This window comes from Lonchura striata, chromosome 29 (assembly GCF_050655825.1).
Source record: "Lonchura striata isolate lonStrDom1 chromosome 29, ASM5065582v1, whole genome shotgun sequence".
NCBI lineage: Eukaryota > Metazoa > Chordata > Aves > Passeriformes > Estrildidae > Lonchura > Lonchura striata.
The window spans coordinates 477,763-495,180 of record NC_140731.1 but is presented as its reverse complement, the minus strand read 5'-3'; the positions used below and the strand labels follow the sequence as shown (position 1 = coordinate 495,180).

General features: G+C 64.5%; 1 protein-coding gene across 1 annotated transcript in view; it reads left to right on the top strand.

Moving 5' to 3' along the window:
* The window catches only part of ERBB3 (erb-b2 receptor tyrosine kinase 3), a 32,759-nt gene extending 16,103 nt beyond the window's left edge, over window positions 1–16,656 (top strand). The window contains exons 18-28 of the mRNA XM_085562851.1: window positions 1,323–1,442; window positions 2,620–2,718; window positions 3,363–3,548; window positions 5,100–5,255; window positions 7,849–7,924; window positions 9,222–9,368; window positions 10,357–10,454; window positions 11,437–11,622; window positions 12,507–12,578; window positions 13,698–13,971; window positions 15,234–16,656. Coding sequence (XP_085418977.1) covers window positions 1,323–1,442; window positions 2,620–2,718; window positions 3,363–3,548; window positions 5,100–5,255; window positions 7,849–7,924; window positions 9,222–9,368; window positions 10,357–10,454; window positions 11,437–11,622; window positions 12,507–12,578; window positions 13,698–13,971; window positions 15,234–15,760 — 1,941 coding nt within the window. The 3' untranslated portion in view covers window positions 15,761–16,656. The remainder of the gene's footprint in view (window positions 1–1,322; window positions 1,443–2,619; window positions 2,719–3,362; window positions 3,549–5,099; window positions 5,256–7,848; window positions 7,925–9,221; window positions 9,369–10,356; window positions 10,455–11,436; window positions 11,623–12,506; window positions 12,579–13,697; window positions 13,972–15,233) is intronic.
* The last annotated feature ends 762 nt before the right edge of the window (window positions 16,657–17,418 follow it).

The window sequence follows — 17,418 nt, the reverse complement described above, 5'->3', positions numbered from 1 at the left end:
AGTGGTCCCGGGGCGCGGGGAGGGGTCCCGAGATGGCGGGGAGGGGTCCCGGGGCGCGGGGAGGGGTCCCGGGGCGGCGGGGAGGGGTCCCGGGGCGGCGGGGAGGGGCCCCGGGGCGGCGGGGAGGGGTCCCGGGGCGGCGGGGAGGGGTCCCGGGGCGGCGGGGTGGGGTCGGGTCCCGTGTCCGGCCGGGCAGAGCCGCGTCCGGTCTCGCCACCGGCCCCGTCCGGCCCCGTCCCTCTCCAGCTCTGCTTCCGTGCCGGTCGCTCTCCGTCCTCGTCCTGCTGTGCTGCTGTCCCTGTCCCTGTCCCTGTCCCTGTCCCTGTCCCTGTCCCTTTCCCTGTCCCTGTCCCTGTCCCTGTCCCTGTCCCTGTCCATGTCCCTGTCCATGTCCCTGTCCCTGTCCCTGTCCTGTCCCTGTCCATGTCCCTGTCCCTGTCCCTGTCCCTGTCCATGTCCCTGTCCCTGTCCCTGTCCCTTTCCCTGTCCCTGTCCCTGTCCCTGTCCCTGTCCCTGTCCATGTCCCTGTCCATGTCCCTGTCCCTGTCCCTGTCCCCAATGTCCCTGTCCCCAATGTCCCTGTCCCTGTCCCTGTCCCTGTCCCTGTCCCTGGTCCCTGTCCCGTGTTCCAATCCCAATCCCTGTCCCTGTCCCTGTGTGTGTCCCTGTCCCCATCCTATTCCCATTCCATCCCTTTCCCCATGCCTGTCCCCACGCCGTGTCCCCATCCCATGTCCCCATCCCCACACTGTGTCCCTGTCCCCACGCTGCGTCCCCTCGCCGTGTCCCTGTCCCCATCCCCACGCCGTGTCCCTGTCCCCACCCCATGTCCCCACGCCGTGTCCCCATCCCGTGTCCCCATCCCGTGTCCCCACGCCATGTCCCCATCCCGTGTCCCCATCCCGTGTTCCCGTCCCCACCCCGTGTCCCCACACCGTGTCCTCATCCCGTGTCCCTGTCCCATGTCCCCACACCGTGTCCCCATCCCGTGTTCCCGTCCCCACGCCGTGTCCCCATCCCGTGTCCCCTCGCTGTGTTCCCGTCCCCACGCCGTGTCCCCATCCCGTGTCCCTGTCCCGTGTCCCCACGCCGTGTCCCCATCCCGTGTCCCCATCCCGTGTCCCCGTCCCCACACCGTGTCCCCATCCCGTGTCCCCATCCCGTGTCCCCATCCCGTGTCCCCACACCGTGTCCCCATCCCGTGTCCCCATCCCGTGTCCCCACACCGTGTCCCCATCCCGTGTCCCTGTCCCGTGTCCCCACACCGTGTCCCCATCCCGTGTTCCCGTCCCCACGCCGTGTCCCCTCGCCGTGTCCCGCAGAGCCTGGAGCCGCTGGACCCCAGTGAAAAAGCCAACAAGGTCCTGGCCCGGATCTTCAAGGAGTCGGAGCTGAAGCGCCTCAAGGTGCTGGGCTCGGGCGTCTTCGGCACCGTGCACAAGGTGGGGCTTGGGGTGCCACCCCATGGATCCCCCCATGGACCCCCCATGGATCCCCCCATGGATCCCCCCATGGATCCGCCCCATGGATCCCACCCCATGGAACCCACCCCATGGATCCACCCCATGGATCCCCCCATGGACCCACCCCATGGATCCCCCCATGGATCCCCCCATGGATCCCCCCATGGATCCCCCCATGGATCCACCCCATGGATCCACCCCATGGATCCCCCCATGGACCCACCCCATGGATCCCCCCATGGATCCACCCATGGATCCCCCCATGGATCCCCCCATGGATCCCCCCATGGATCCACCCATGGATCCCCCCATGGATCCCATCCCATGGATCCACCCCATAGATCCCACCCCCATGGATCCACCCCATGGACCCACCCCATGGATCCCCCCATGGACCCACCCCATGGATCCACCCCATGGATCCGCCCCATGGATCCCATCCCATAAATCCCACCCCATTGATCCCACCCCATGGATCCACCCATGGACCCACCCCATGGATCCCCCCATGGACCCACCCCATGGATCCACCCCATGGATCCACCCCATGGATCCGCCCCATGGATCCCATCCCATAAATCCCACCCCATTGATCCCAGCCCATGGATCCCCCCATGGATCCCCCCATGGATCCCCCCATGGATCCACCCATGGATCCCCCCATGGACCCACCCCATGGATCCACCCCATGGATCCGCCCCATGGATCCACCCCATAGATCCCACCCCCATGCATCCACCCCATGGATCCACCCCATAGATCCCATCCCATAGATCCCACCCCATTGATCCCATCCCATAAATCCCACCCCATGGATCCATCCCATGGATCCACCCCATGGATCCCATCAATCCCACCCTCACTGATCCCATAAATCCTACCCCATAGATCCCACCCCATGGATCCACCCCATGGATCCACCCCATGGATCCATCCCATGGATCCACCCCATAGATCCCATCCCATAAATCCCACCCCATTGATCCCATCCCATAAATCCCACCCCATGGATTCACCCCATGGATCCACCCCATGGATCCCATGGATCCCACCCCACTAATCCCATAAATCCCATCCCAAATCCCATAAATCCCATCCCAAATCCCATCCCAAATCCCGCCGCTCCCGTTACCGCCCCGTGGCTCCGGCCCCGCAGGGGATCTGGATCCCGGACGGGGATTCCATCAAGATCCCGGTCAGCATCAAGGTGATCCAGGGCTGGAGCGGGCAGCAATCCTTCCACGCCGTCACCGACGTGAGCGCCGGGCACCGGGGGCACCGGGGGGGGGGCACCGGGGGGTTTGGGGGGTCCAGGGGCACTGGGGGTTTGGGGGGTCCGGGGGAACCGGGGGGTTTGGGGGGGTCCCCCTTGGGCCGGGGGGTCTGGGGATGCTCCAGGGCAGCTCTGGGGGGCTGACGCTGTCCCCCCAAAGCCGGGGGGATTTGGGGACACCCTGGGGACACCCTGGGGCCACTGGGGATGCTCTGGGGACACTGGGGACACCCTGGGGACACCCAGTGACACCCAGTGACCCTCGGGTCTGACGCTGTCCCATGGAAACCAGGGGGATTTGGGGACACCCTGGGGACACCTGGTGACATCCAGTGACACCCGGTGACCCCGGTGACCCCGGTGACCCGGTGACCCCGGTGACCCCGGGTGTGACGCTGTCCCATGGGAGCCAGGGGGATTTGGGGACACCCCAGTGACCCCGGTGACCCGGGTGTGACGCTGTCCCATGGGAGCCAGGGGGATTTGGGGACCCCCGGTGACCCGGTGACCCGGTGACCCCCGTGACCCGGCGTGGCGCTGTCCCATGGGAGCCAGGGGGATTTGGGGACCCCCGGTGACCCCGGTGACCCGGTGACCCCCGTGACCCGGCGTGGCGCTGTCCCCAGCACATGCTGGCCATCGGCAGCCTGGAGCACTCGTACATCGTGCGCCTGCTGGGGATCTGCCCGGGCCCGCAGCTGCAGCTGGTGACGCAGCTGCTGCCGCTGGGCTCGCTGCTGGCCTACGTGCGCAAGAACCGCGCCAGCATCGGGCCCCAGCTGCTGCTCAACTGGTGCGTGCAGGTGGCCAAGGTCGGTGCCGGGGCTCCTCGCCGCCTCTGGGTCCCAGAAACGGGGAGAGAAGGGGTTGGGGGGATCCTCGGCTTCCTTCTGTCCTAGAAACGGGGAGAGAAGGGTTTGGGGGGATCCTTGGCTTCCTTCTGTCCCAGAAACGGGGAGAGAAGGGGTTGGGGGGATCCTCGGCTTCCTTCTGTCCTAGAAATGGAGAGAGAAGGGGTTGGGGGGCTCCTTGGCTTCCTTCTGTCCTAGAAACGGGGAGAGAAGGGTTTGGGGGGATCCTTGGCTTCCTTCTGTCCTAGAAATGGAGAGAGAAGGGTTTGGGGGGATCCTTGGCTTCCTTCTGTCCCAGAAACGGGGAGAGAAGGGGTTGGGGGGATCCTCGGCTTCCTTCTGTCCTAGAAATGGAGAGAGAAGGGTTTGGGGGGATCCTTGGCTTCCTTCTGTCCCAGAAACGGGGAGAGAAGGGGTTGGGGGGATCCTCGGCTTCCTTCTGTCCTAGAAATGGAGAGAGAAGGGTTTGGGGGGCTTCTCGCATTCCTTCTGTCCCAGAAATGGAGAGAGAAGGGCTTGGGGGGCTCCTGTGCATTCCTTCGGTCCCAGAAACGGGGAGGGAAGGGGTTGGGGGGATCCTCAGCTTCCTTCTGTCCTAAAAATGGAGAGAGAAGGGCTTGGGGGGATTCTCGCCTTCCTTTGGGCTTAAATACTGAGCATGAAGGGTTTTGGGGGGATCCTTCACTTCCTTCTGTCCTAAAAATGGAGAGAGAAGGGGTTTGGGGGCGCTCCTCGCCTTCCTTCGGTCCTAAAAATTGAAAAAGAAAAGGGTTTTGGGGGAATCCTGCTGATTCATTCTGTCCCAAAAACCAAGAGGTTAAATGGGGATGAGGGTTTGAGGGGCTCCTGTCTATCCCTGCTGTCCTCAAGGCTGAGGGTGAAGGGTGTTGGGGTGGTTCCTTATTTTATAAATTTAATATAATAATATAATATAACATAATATAATAGATTATATTACTTATTTTACCTACATAACATTATGTTATATTACATTACTTTAAATTATATGATGGTTATATAACATAATGCAATGTAGGTAAAATAAGTACTATAATATAATCCATTATATTATATTACTTGTTTTACCTGCATTACATTATATTATATTGTTTTATATATATATGATATGATATGATATGATATGATATGATATGATGATATGATATGATTGATATGATATGATTCTATTCTATTCTATTCTATGATTATGATTTATATTATATTATATTTAATATTATATTATATTATATTATATTATATTATATTATATTATATTATATTATATTATATATACATCAATACATAATTATCAACACAATACAACCAACACAACACTTGCAATCCACAATAATGCAAATAATACCCCTCTACACCCCTAAAACAACACTCCCCATCCCCCAGAACAACACATACAACAACACAATCTTTTATAATTTTTTTTTAATACCCAAATACCGATTATTTTATCGACAAACCCCCCAAAATCCCCTTTTCCACCCGCTGCGGCCGCAGGGCATGTACTACCTGGAGGAGCACCGCATGGTGCACCGCAACCTGGCGGCGCGCAACGTGCTGCTGAAGTCGCCCAGCCAGGCGCAGGTGGCCGACTTCGGCATCGCCGACCTGCTCTACCCCGACGACAAGAAGTACTTCTACAACGAGCTCAAGGTGGGCGCGCGGGGACACGGGAAACGGCGTTGGGGACACGGGAAACGGCGTTGGGGACACGGGAAAATGGCATTGGGGACATGGGAAATGGCACAAATGGCATTGGGGACATGGGAAATGGCATTGGGGACATGGGAAATGGCACAAATGGCATTGGGGACAGCAAAATGGCATTGGGGACATGGAGAATGGCACTGGGGACACGGGAAATGGCAGCGGGGACACGGGAAACGGCGTTGGGGACACGGGAAATGGCACTGGGGACATGGGAAATGGCACAAATGGCATAAATGGCATTGGGGACAGCAAAATGGCATTGGGGACACGGGAAATGGCATTGGGGACACGGGAAACGGCACTGGGGACACGGGAAATGGCACAAATGGCATTGGGGACATGGGAAATGGCATTGGGGACACGGGAAATGGCACTGGGGACACGGGAAATGGCACAAATGGCATTGGGGACACGGGAGATGGCACTGGGGACACGGGAAATGGCACTGGGGACACGGGAAATGACACTGGGGACACGGGAAATGGCACTGGGGACACAGGAAATGGCACTGGGGACACGGGAAATGACATAAATGGCATTGGGGACAGCAAAATGGCATTGGGGACATGGAGAATGGCATTGGGGACACGGGAAATGACACTGGGGACACGGGAAATGGCAACAGGGACACAGGAAAATGGCATTGGGGACATGGAGACTGGCACTGGGGACATGGGAAAATGGCACAAATGGCATTGGGGACACGGGAAATGACATTGGGGACACGGGAAACGGCATTGGGGACACGGGAAATGACACTGGGGACACAGGAAACAACACTGGGGACATGGGAAACGGCACAAATGGCATTGGGGACATGGGAAATGGCATTGGGGACACGATAAACGACACAAATGGCATCAGGGCACAGGAAAATGGCACAAATGGCATTGGGGACACGGGAGATGACACTGGGGACACGGGAAACGGCATAAATGGCATTGGGGACACAGGAAATGGCATAAATGGCAGCGGGGACACGGGAAACGGCACTGGGGACATGGGAAAATGGCATTGGGGACATGGAGAATGGCACTGGGGACACGGGAAATGGCATCAGGGCACGGGAAAATGGCAAATGGCATTGGGGACAGCAAAATGGCACAAATGGCATTGGGGACACGGGAAATGGCACAAATGGCATCGTGGACAGCAAAATGGCACTGGGGACATGGAGAATGGCATTGGGGACACGGGAAACGGCACTGGGGACACGGGAAATGGCACAAATGGCATTGGGGACACGGGAAACGGCATAAATGGCATTGGGGACATGGGAAATGGCATTGGGGACACGGGAAATGGCATAAATGGCATTGGGGACATGGGAAAATGGCATTGGGGACATGGGAAACGGCATTGGGGACACGGGAAATGACACTGGGGACACGGGAAATGACACTGGGGACACGGGAAATGGCACAAATGGCATTGGGGACACGGGAAACGGCATTGGGGACACGGGAAATGGCATTTGGGACACGGGAAATGGCATAAATGGCATTGGGGACACGGGAAATGGCACAAATGGCATCGGGGACACGGGAAAATTGGCATTGGGGATATGGCAAAATGGCACTGGGGACAGATAAATGGCACAAATGGCAGCGGGGACACGGGAAATGGCACAAATGGCATTGGGGATATGGCAAATGGCATTGGGGACAAAAATAAATGGCACAAATGGCACTGGGGACATGGGAAATGGCACAAATGGCATCGGGGACACGGGAAATGGCATAAATGGCATTGGGGACAGCAAAATGGCACTGGGGACACGGGAGATGACACTGGGGACATGGGAAATGGCATTGGGGACACGGGGGTGGCAGCAGGGACACGGAGAATGGCAGCGGGGACATGGGAGAATGGCACAAATGGCATTGGGGACAAAGATAAATGGCACCCATGTCACCCCAAATGGCATCCCATTGTCCCCATGTCCCCACATTGTCCCCGTGTCCCCATGTCCACGTGTCCCCGTGTCCCCATATCCCCATGTCCCCATGTCCCCGTGTCCATGTCCCCATGTCCACGTGTCCCTGTGTCCCCATGTCCCCATACCCCCATTGTCCCCATGTCCCCATGTCGCCATGTCCCCGTGTCGCCATGTCCACGTGTCCCCCTGTCCCCATGTCCCCATGTCCACGTGTCCCCATGTCCCCGTGTCCCCATGTCCATGTGTCCCCATGTCCCCCTGTCCCCATGTCCCCATGTCCACGTGTCCACGTGTCCCCATGTCCCCATACCCCCATTGTCCCCATGTCCCCACATTGTCCCCGTGTCCCCATGTCCACGTGTCCCCATGTTCACGTGTCCCCATGTCCCCATGTCCATGTCCCCATGTCCATGTGTCCCCGTGTCCCCATATCCCCATGTCCCCATGTCCCCCATTGTACCCATGTCACTGTGTTGTCCTCACATCCCCATGTCCCTGTGTCCCCACGTTGTCCCCACGTTGTCCCCATGTCCCCCACTGTCCCCATGTCCCCACATTGTCCCCATTGTCCCCGTGTCCGTGTCCCCTGTCCCGCAGACGCCCATCAAGTGGATGGCGTTGGAGAGCATCCACTTCGGCAAGTACACGCACCAGAGCGACGTCTGGAGCTACGGTGAGCAGCCCGCTGTCCCCAGGGTCCCCAGTGTCCCCAAAGTCCCCTTGTGTCCCCCTCTGTCCCCCAGTGTCCCAACTGTCCCCAGTGTCCACAATGTCCCCCTGCTGTCCCCCTGTGTCCTCCCATGTCCCCTGCTGTACCCCTGGTGTCTCCGGCTGTCCCTGCTGTCCCCTACTCTCCCCTGGTGTCCCTGCTGTCCCCGCTGTCCCCTGGTGTCCCCGTGGCTCACGAGCTGTCCCCTGGTGTCCCCCCTGTCCCCTCTGTCCCCCAGGGGTGACGCTGTGGGAGATGATGACCTTTGGGGCTGAGCCCTACATCCCCTGTGTCCCCACTGTCCCCTGCTGTCCCCGGTGTCCCCATAGCTCACGGGCTGTCCCCATGGCTCATGGGCTGTCCCCACTGTCCCCTGCTGTCCCTGGTGTCCCCATTGTCCCCACAGGGGTGACGCTGTGTGACCTTCAGGGCCGAGCTGTACATCCCCTGTGTCCCCACTGTCCCCTGCTGTCCCCAGTGTCCCCATGGCTCACGGGCTGTCCCCATGGCTCATGGGCTGTCCCCACTGTCCCCTGCTGTCCCTGGTGTCCCCATTGTCCCCACAGGGGTGACGCTGTGTGACCTTCAGGGCCGAGCTGTACATCCCCTGTGTCCCCACTGTCCCCTGCTGTCCCCGGTGTCCCTGTGGCTCACGGGCTGTCCCCTCTGTCCCCCCTGTCCCCTCTGTCCCGCAGGGGTGACACTGTGGGAGATGATGACCTTCGGGGCCGAGCTGTACATCCCCTGTGTCCCCACTGTCCCCGGTGTCCCCATGGCTCATGGGGTGTCCCCATGGCTCACGGGCTGTCCCCACTGTCCCCCTCTGTCCCCAGTGTCCCCATGGCTCACGGGGTGTCCCTGTGGCTCACGGGCTGTCCCCTCTGTCCCCCCTGTCCCCTCTGTCCCGCAGGGGTGACGCTGTGGGAGATGATGATGTTCAGAGCTGAGCCCTACATCCCCTGTGTCCCCACTGTCCCCGGTGTCCCCATGGCTCACAGGCTGTCCCCATGGCTCATGGGCTGTCCCCACTGTCCCCTGCTGTCCCCGGTGTCCCTGTGGCTCACGGGCTGTCCCCTCTGTCCCCCCTGTCCCCGCTGTCCCGCAGGGGTGACGCTGTGGGAGATGATGACCTTCGGGACTGAGCTGTACATCCCCTGTGTCCCCACTGTCCCCTCTGTCCCCAGTGTCCCCATAGCTCATGGGGTGTCCCTGTGGCTCACGGGGTGTCCCCTCTGTCCCCCCTGTCCCCGCTGTCCCGCAGGGGTGACGCTGTGGGAGATGATGACCTTCGGGGCCGAGCCCTACGCCGGGATCCGCCTGGCCGAGGTGCCGGACCTGCTGGAGAAGGGCGAGCGGCTCTCGCAGCCGCACATCTGCACCATCGACGTCTACATGGTCATGGTCAAATGTGAGCGCCGGGGGTCCCCGCTGGCGCCGGGGGGTCCCCAGGGCGGGGAGGGGTCCCCAGAGCGGGGAGGGTCCCCAGGGGTGTCCCCAGAGTGGGGAGGGGTCCCCAGGGCGGGGAGGTTCCTCAGGGGTGTCCCCAGAATGGGGAGGGGTCCCCAGGGCGGGGAGGTTCCTCAGGGGTGTCCCCAGGGCGGGGAGGGGTCCCCAGAGCTGTCCCCAGAGTGGGGAGGGGTCCCCAGAGCTGTACCCAGAGTGGGGAGGGGTCCCTAGAGCGGGGAGGGGTCCCCACGGGTGTCCCCAGAATGGGGAGGGGTCCCCAGAGCTGTCCCCAGAGCTGGGCAGGGTCCCCAGAGCGGGGAGGGTCCCCAGAGCTGTCCCCAGAGTGGGGAGGGGTCCCCAGAGCGGGGAGGGGTCCCCAGAGCTGTCCCCAGAGCTGGGCAGGGTCCCCAGAGCGGGGAGGGGTCCCCAGAGCTGTCCCCAGAGCTGGGCAGGGTCCCCAGGGCGGGGAGGGGTCCCCAGGGGTGTCCCCAGAGCGGGGAGGGGTCCCCAGGGGTGTCCCCAGAGCGGGGAGGGGTCCCCAGGGGTGTCCCCAGAGTGGGGAGGGTCCCCAGAGCGGGGAGGGGTCCCCAGAGCTGTCCCCAGCCCTGGACAGGGTCCTGCTCCTGTCCTCACCCCTGTCCCCACCCCAGGGTGGCTCCTGGCCGTGTCCCCACGTGTGACCATGTCCCCAGGGCCATGTCCCCACCCCAGGCCGTGTCCCCACCCCTGGCCGTGTCCCCACGTGTGACCGTGTCCCCACGTGTGACCGTGTCCCCGGGGCCATGTCCCCACCCCAGGCCGTGTCCCCACGTGTGACCGTGTCCCCACGTGTGACCGTGTCCCCGGGGTGGCTCCTGGCCGTGTCCCCACCCCAGGCCGTGTCCCCACGTGTGACCGTGTCCCCACGTGTGACCGTGTCCCCACTGTGACCGTGTCCCCGTCCCCCCCAGGCTGGATGATCGATGAGAACATCCGCCCCACCTTCAAGGAGCTGGCCAACGAGTTCACCCGCATGGCCCGCGACCCCCCGCGCTACCTGGTCATCAAGGTGAGACCCCCGACCCCCCAGAGCCCCCCCAAGACCCCCCCAAAGACCCCCAACCCCCCCAGAACCCCCCAAACCCCCCCGAGAACCCCCCAAACCCCCCCAAACCCCCACGCTACCTGATCATCAAAGTGAGCCCCCCAGACCCCCCAAGGACCCCCAGACCCCATCCCCAACTCCCCAACCCCCCCTAAACCCCATCCCAGACCCCCCAAATCCCATCCCCGACCCCCCCAGACCCCCCAAACCCCATCCCCGACCCCCCCCAAGGACCCCCAGACCCCACCCCAGATCCCCCAGACCCCATCCCAGACCCCCCCAAACACCCTCAAACCCCATCCCAGACCCCCCAGACCCCCCAGACCACATCCCAGACCCCATCCCAGACCCCCCAAACCCCATCCCCGACCCCCCCAAACACCCTCAAACCCCATCCCAGACCCCCCAGACCCCCCAGACCCCCCAGACCCCCCAGACCCCATCCCAGACCCCACAAACCCCACCCCAGACCCCCCAGACCCCCCCAGACCCCACCCCAGATCCCCCAGACCCCACCCCAGACCCCCCAGACCCCCAAGGACCCCCAGACCCCATCCCAGACCCCCCAGACCCCATCCCAGACCCCACAAACCCCACCCCAGACCCCCCAGACCCCCCCAGACCCCACCCCAGACCCCCAAGGACCCCCAGACCCCATCCCAGACCCCCCAGACCCCACCCCAGACCCCCCAGACCCCATCCCAGACCCCCCAGACCACATCCCAGACCCCCCAGACCCCACCCCAGACCCCCAGGGACCCCCAGACCCCATCCCAGACCCCCCAGACCCCACCCCAGACCCCATCCCAGACCCCCCCAGACCCCACCCCAGACCCCCAAGGACCCCCAGACCCCATCCCAGACCCCACAAACCCCACCCCAGACCCCCAGGGACCCCCAGACCCCACCCCAGACCCCCAAGGACCCCCAGACCCCATCCCCGCAGGAGAGCGGGGCCGCGCCCCCCGGCGAGCCCCCCACCCTGAGCGAGAAGGAGCTGGAGGAGGTGGAGACGCTGGAGCTGGAGGAGGAGGAGGACGAGGAGCAGGAGGAGGAGGAGGAGCTGGACGCGGCCTTCGGCCTCGCCGGCCCCGGGCTGTGCCCGCAGCGCCCGCGGGGCAGCTGCGGCCGGGTGAGACCCCCGGGACCCCCGCGGGGGCTGGGGGGGGTCCGGGGAAGGGGGAAAGGGAGGGAAGGAGGGATTGGGGAATTGGGGAATTGGGGAATTGGGGGATCGGGGGATTGGGGAATTGGGGGATTGGGGAATTGGGGGATTGGGGGATTGGGGAATTGGGGGGATTGGGGAATTGGGGGATCGGGGGATTGGGGGATCGGGGGATTGGGGGATCGGGGGATTGGGGGATTGGGGGGGATTGGGGAATTGGGGGATTGGGGGATTGGGGGATCGGGGGATTGGGGGATTGGGGGATTGGGGGGGATTGGGGAATTGGGGGGGATTGGGGGGATTGGGGAATTGGGGGATTGGAGGATTGGGGGATTGGGGGGGATTGGGGAATTGGGGGATCGGGGGGGATTGGAGAATTGGGGGGGATTGGGGGGGATTGGGGGGATTGGGGGGGATTGGGGGGATTGGGGAATTGGGGGATCGGGGAATTGGGGGGGATTGGGGAATTGGGGAATTGGGGGGGATTGGGGAATTGGGGGGGATTGGGGAATTGGGGGGGATTGGGGAATTGGGGAATTGGGGGGATCGGGGGGGATCCAGGATCGGGGGAAAGGGGGAAAGGGGGGGTGTCCCCTCGGTGCCAGCCCCGCCGTGTCCCCGTGATGTCTCCATAGTGCCCCTGTGATGTCCCTGCCGTGTCCCCATAATGTCCCTATGGTGTCCCCTTGATGTCCCCTCGATGTCCCCGCGGTGTCCCCGCGGTGCCAGCCCCGTGTCCCCGCGGTGTCCCGGTGTCCCCGCGGTGCCATCCCCGTGTCCCCTCGATGTCCCCTCGATGTCCCCTCGATGTCCCCGCGGTGCCAGCCCCGTGTCCCCGCCTGTCCCCGCAGAGCCCGAGCCTGCTGAGCGCCCCCGCCGGGTACATCCCCATGAACCCGCCGGGCCTGGGCTGCCCCCGCCAGGTACGGGGGGCTCGGGGGGCTCGGGGGGCTCGGGGGGATCGGGGGGATCTGGGGGATCGGGGGGATCTGGGGGGCTCGGGGGGATCGGGGGGATCTGGGGGATCTGGGGGATCTGGGGGGATCGGGGGGATCGGGGGGATCTGGGGGGATCGGGGGGATCTGGGGGGATCGGGGGGATCGGGGGGATCTGGGGGGATCTGGGGGGCTCGGGGGGATCGGGGGGATCTGGGGGATCTGGGGGATCGGGGGGATCTGGGGGATCGGGGGGATCGGGGGGATCTGGGGGGCTCAGGGCAGGTTTGGGGTGTCCCCCCTCACCATCCCCCTGCTGTCCTCAGGCTGGGGGGTCCCAGGGTGGGTTCGGGGTCCCATGACCAGTTCGGGGTCCCGGGGCCGGTTGGGGGTCCTGGAGCCGGTTGGGGTCCCGGGGCCGGTTGGGGGTCCCGCGGTGAACTCGGGGTCCCGGGGCCGGTTGGGGGTCCCTGGACAGGTTCGGGATCCCGGGGCCGGTTGGGGGTCCCGGGGCCGGTTGGGGGTCCCGGGGCGGGTTCGGGGTCCTGGAGCCGGTTGGGGTCCCGGGGCCGGTTGGGGTCCCGGGGCCGGTTGGGGGTCCCGCGGTGAACTCGGGGTCCCGGGGCCGGTTGGGGTCCCGGGGCCGGTTGGGGGTCCCTGGACAGGTTCGGGGTCCCGGGGCCGGTTGGGGTCCCGGGGCCGGTTGGGGGTCCCGGGGCCGGTTGGGGTCCCGGGGCCGGTTGGGGGTCCCGGGGCCGGTTGGGGGTCCCGCGGTGAACTCGGGGTCCCGGGGCCGGTTGGGGTCCCGGGGCCGGTTGGGGGTCCCTGGACAGGTTCGGGGTCCCGGGGCCGGTTGGGGTCCCGGGGCCGGTTGGGGTCCCGGGGCCGGTTGGGGTCCCGGGGCCGGTTGGGGGTCCCGCGGTGAACTCGGGGTCCCGGGGCCGGTTGGGGTCCCGGGGCCGGTTGGGGTCCGGGGCCGGTTGGGGTCCGGGGCCGGTTGGGGGTCCCGCGGTGAACTCGGGGTCCCGCGGTGAACTCGGGGTCCCGGGGCCGGTTGGGGTCCGGGGCCGGTTGGGGGTCCCGCGGTGAACTCGGGGTGTCCCCCAGCCCGCGGGCTCGCGGCCGCCGCGGCGGGGCCGGCAGGACTCGCTGGGCCGGTCGGTGTCGGAGTCGTCCGAGGGTCGCGGCGCCGGCTCGGAACCGGAGCCGGGCGCGGGGGGCGGCCCGGCCGGGAGCCTCGGGCGCGGCCGCCGCCCGCGGGGGGACGGCGCCGGCCCGGGGCACCGGGAGAGCCGCGCCCCGCCGGCCCCGCCGCCGCCCGGCTCCCCGGGCAGCGAGGAGGACCCCGACGGATACGTGACCCCCACCTGCGCCCTCCGCGGTGAGGGGACCCGGGGGTCCCATCGCGATGGGAGTGGGGGCTCCCCCTGTCCGGGGGGTCCCTGTGGGGCTGCAATGGGGCTGGGGGTCTTGGGGAGGGGGTTTCCATCCCATTGGGTCGGGTTTTGGGGCTCCCCGTGTCCTGGGGGTCCCTGTGGGGCTGGAATGGGGCTGGGGGTCTTGGGGAGGGGGTTTCCATCCCATTGGGTCGGGTTTTGGGGCTCCCCCTGTCCTGGGGGTCCCTGTGGGGCTGGAATGGGGCTGGGGGTCTTGGGGAGGGGGTTTCCATCTCATTGGGTCGGGTTTTGGGGCTCCCCCTGTCCATGGGGGTCCCTGTGGGGGTCTCATCCCGCTGGAATGGGGCTGGGGGTCTTGGGGAGGGGGTTTCCATCCCATTGGGTTGGGTTTTGGGGCTCCCCCTGTCTTTTGGGTCCCTGTGGGGGTCCCATCGCGATGGGATGGCAGTGGGGGTCTTGGGGAGGGGGGTCTCTATCTCATTTGAACGGGTTTTGGGGCTCCTCCTGCCCGTGGGGGTCCCTGTGGGGGTCTCATCCCGCTGGATCAGGGCTGGGGGTCTTTTCCCATCCCATTGGATCGGATTTTGGGGCTCCCCCTGTCCATGGGGGTCCTTGTGGGGGTCTCATCCCGCTGGAATAGGGCTGGGGGTCTTGGGGAGGGGGTTTCCATCCCATTGGGTCGGGTTTTGGGGCTCCCCGTGTCCTGGGGGTCCCTGTGGGGCTGGAATGGGGCTGGGGGTCTTGGGGAGGGGGTTTCCATCCCATTGGGTCGGGTTTTGGGGCTCCCCCTGTCTTTTGGGTCCCTTTGGGGGTCCCATCCCTCCAGGGTTTTGGGTTGGGGTCTCTTGTGGCTCTGGGGGCGGTCCATCCTATTTTTGGGGTGGGGTCCATCCCCTGTTTTTGGGGGGGGTCCCATCCTGCAGAGTTTGGGGGGTTCATGTGTCTCTGGGGGGGTCCATCCCCTCTTTTTGGGGTGGGGGTCCACCCCGTTTGTGGGGTGGGGTCCATGCCTTGTTTTTTGGGGTGGGGTCCATGCCCTGTTTTTTGGGGTGGGGGTCCACCCCGTTTTTGGGGTGGGGGTCCACCCCGTTTTTGGGGTGTTGGGTGCACCCCCTGTTTCTGCGGTAATTCCGGGGCTGCTCTTTCCTCATTTCGCCCTGCTCTGAGCCCAGCCGAGCCCCCCAAACCCCTCTGGCACCCCTGGGGACCCCTGCCCGGTGCGTGACCCCCTCCCCACCCCCGGCAGACCCCGCCGCGGGCTCGGTACCGGCACCGGCGGAGGAGGAAGAGGAGGAGGAGGAGGAAGAATACGAATACATGAACCGACAACGGGGGGGATCCCGGGGACCCCCCCAACCCCGCCCGGCCTCGCTGGAAGAACTCGGCTACGAATACATGGAGGTGAGCCCCGAGCCGGGGGGACCCCCGGGAGCCCCCCAGCCGGGGGGACCCCGCCAGGAGGATGAGGAGGATGAGGAAGAAAACTACGAGTACATGAACGAACAACCGCGGCTCAGCCGCTCGCTGTGCGCCGTGCCGGGAGCCCCGGGCCACGACGGCTACACCGAGATGAGAGCGGCCGAGACCCCCGCGACCCCCGGCGGGGCCGAGCAGGGCTACGAGGAGATGGAGGCGGTGGCGCGGCCCCGCCGCTGCCGCGGGGCCCCGGCCATGAAGGCGCTGCGGAGCCTGGAAGCGTCGGACTGCGCCTTCGACAACCCCGACTACTGGCACAGCCGCCTCTTCGCCAAAAGCGATGCCCGGCGGACGTAGGGGACCCCCTTGCGACCCCCGAACGCCCCCCTGCATCCGAGACCCTCCCCCAAATTCCGGGGGTTCCCATCGGATGCGAAGGATCCCCCCCGGGTGGGGTTTCAGCGCTTTTTCGGTCTCTTCTCGCTTTGATTTTTGATTTTTTGGGGGTTTTTTTAGGGGCGGTGATTGAGGCTGAGCACGCCCAGGTGGGGAGGGGGCAGAGGAGACCCCCGGGATTTCCCTCCCATCGTTGATTTCCGCCCTTGAGACCCCCAAACGCCCCCCTCCATCCGAGACCCTCCCCCAAATTCGGGGGGTTCCCATCGGATGTGAAGGATCCCCCCCGGGTGGGGTTTCAGCGCCTTTTCGGTCTCTTCTCGCTTTGATTTTTGATTTTTTGGGGTTTTTTTTAGGGGTGGGGAGTGAGGCTGAGCACGCCCAGGTGGGGAGGGGGCAGCGGAGACCCCCGGGATCCCTCTCCCATCTTGATTTACCCCCTTGAGACCCCCGAACGCCCCCCTCAATCCGAGACCCTCCCCCAAATTCGGGGGGTTCCCATCGGATGTGAAGGATCCCCCCCGGGTGGGGTTTCAGCGCCTTTTCGGTCTCTTCTCGCTTTGATTTTGGATTTTTTTTTGGGTATTTTTGTTTTTTGGTTTTATTTTGGGGGGTCTTGAGCATGCCCAGGTGGGGAGGGGGCAGCGGAGACCCCCGGGATTCCCCTCCCATCTTGATTTAACCCCTTGAGACCCCCCCAAACCCCCCCAAATTCGGGGGGTTCCCATCGGATATGAAGGATCCCCCCAGGTGGGGTTTCAGCGCTTTTTTGGCTTCTCGCTTTGATTTTTTTGGGTTTTTTTTTGGATTTTTTTGGGTTTTTTTTAGGGATGGGGGGGTGAGACTGAGCACGCCCAGGTGGGGAGGGGGCAGCGGAGACCCCCAGGATCCCCCTCCCATCGTTGATTCCTCCCCCCCCATTCACTGAAGGTGCTCCCCAAATTTTTGGGGGTCCCTTGGGGGTCCCTGGCCCCACCCGCGGGTGCCGGACGGGATTTCTGAAGGACCCCCGACTCATTTCCAGGCTCCCCATTCCCTGCTGAGTGAAGGTTTTGGGGTGTCCCCCCCACGAGGGACCCCCGGGATCCCTTTTTGGGGTGTCCCCCTCCCCTGACGTCACCCGGGGTCCCGTTTTTGGGGTGTTTCTCCCGGTTTTTCGGGGGTTTCCCGGTTTTGGGGGGGGGGGTTGGAACCCCCGTTCAGGGATCGCCCCCGGTCCCGGGGGGGGGTCGCGCGTGATGGAAATAAATGAAAATAGAAGAATTTAGTTAAAACCTCGGAGGGGCTGGACCGGGGACACCCGGGGGGACACCGGGGGGGACACCGGCACCGGGCTCCGGGACACCGGCAGCCCCCGGTACCGGTACCGGTGCTTGGGGGGGGTCACGGAGGTCGAGGGGAGCACCGGACCGGGGTGTCCTGTGGTGTTGGGACCGTGGGGGTGATGCCGGTGGGTGGCTCCGGTGTCACGGTCCGGGAACACCGGGGACCGAGAGCGGGGACCGGCCCCGGTGTGGCCGCGGTGCCGGTGCTGGGGTTGGGGGGGGTTGAATGGGACGGGCGCGGCGGGGCTGGGGGCTGTGAGTGGGAGCGTTGCTGCAGGGTTGAGCCCAGGAACG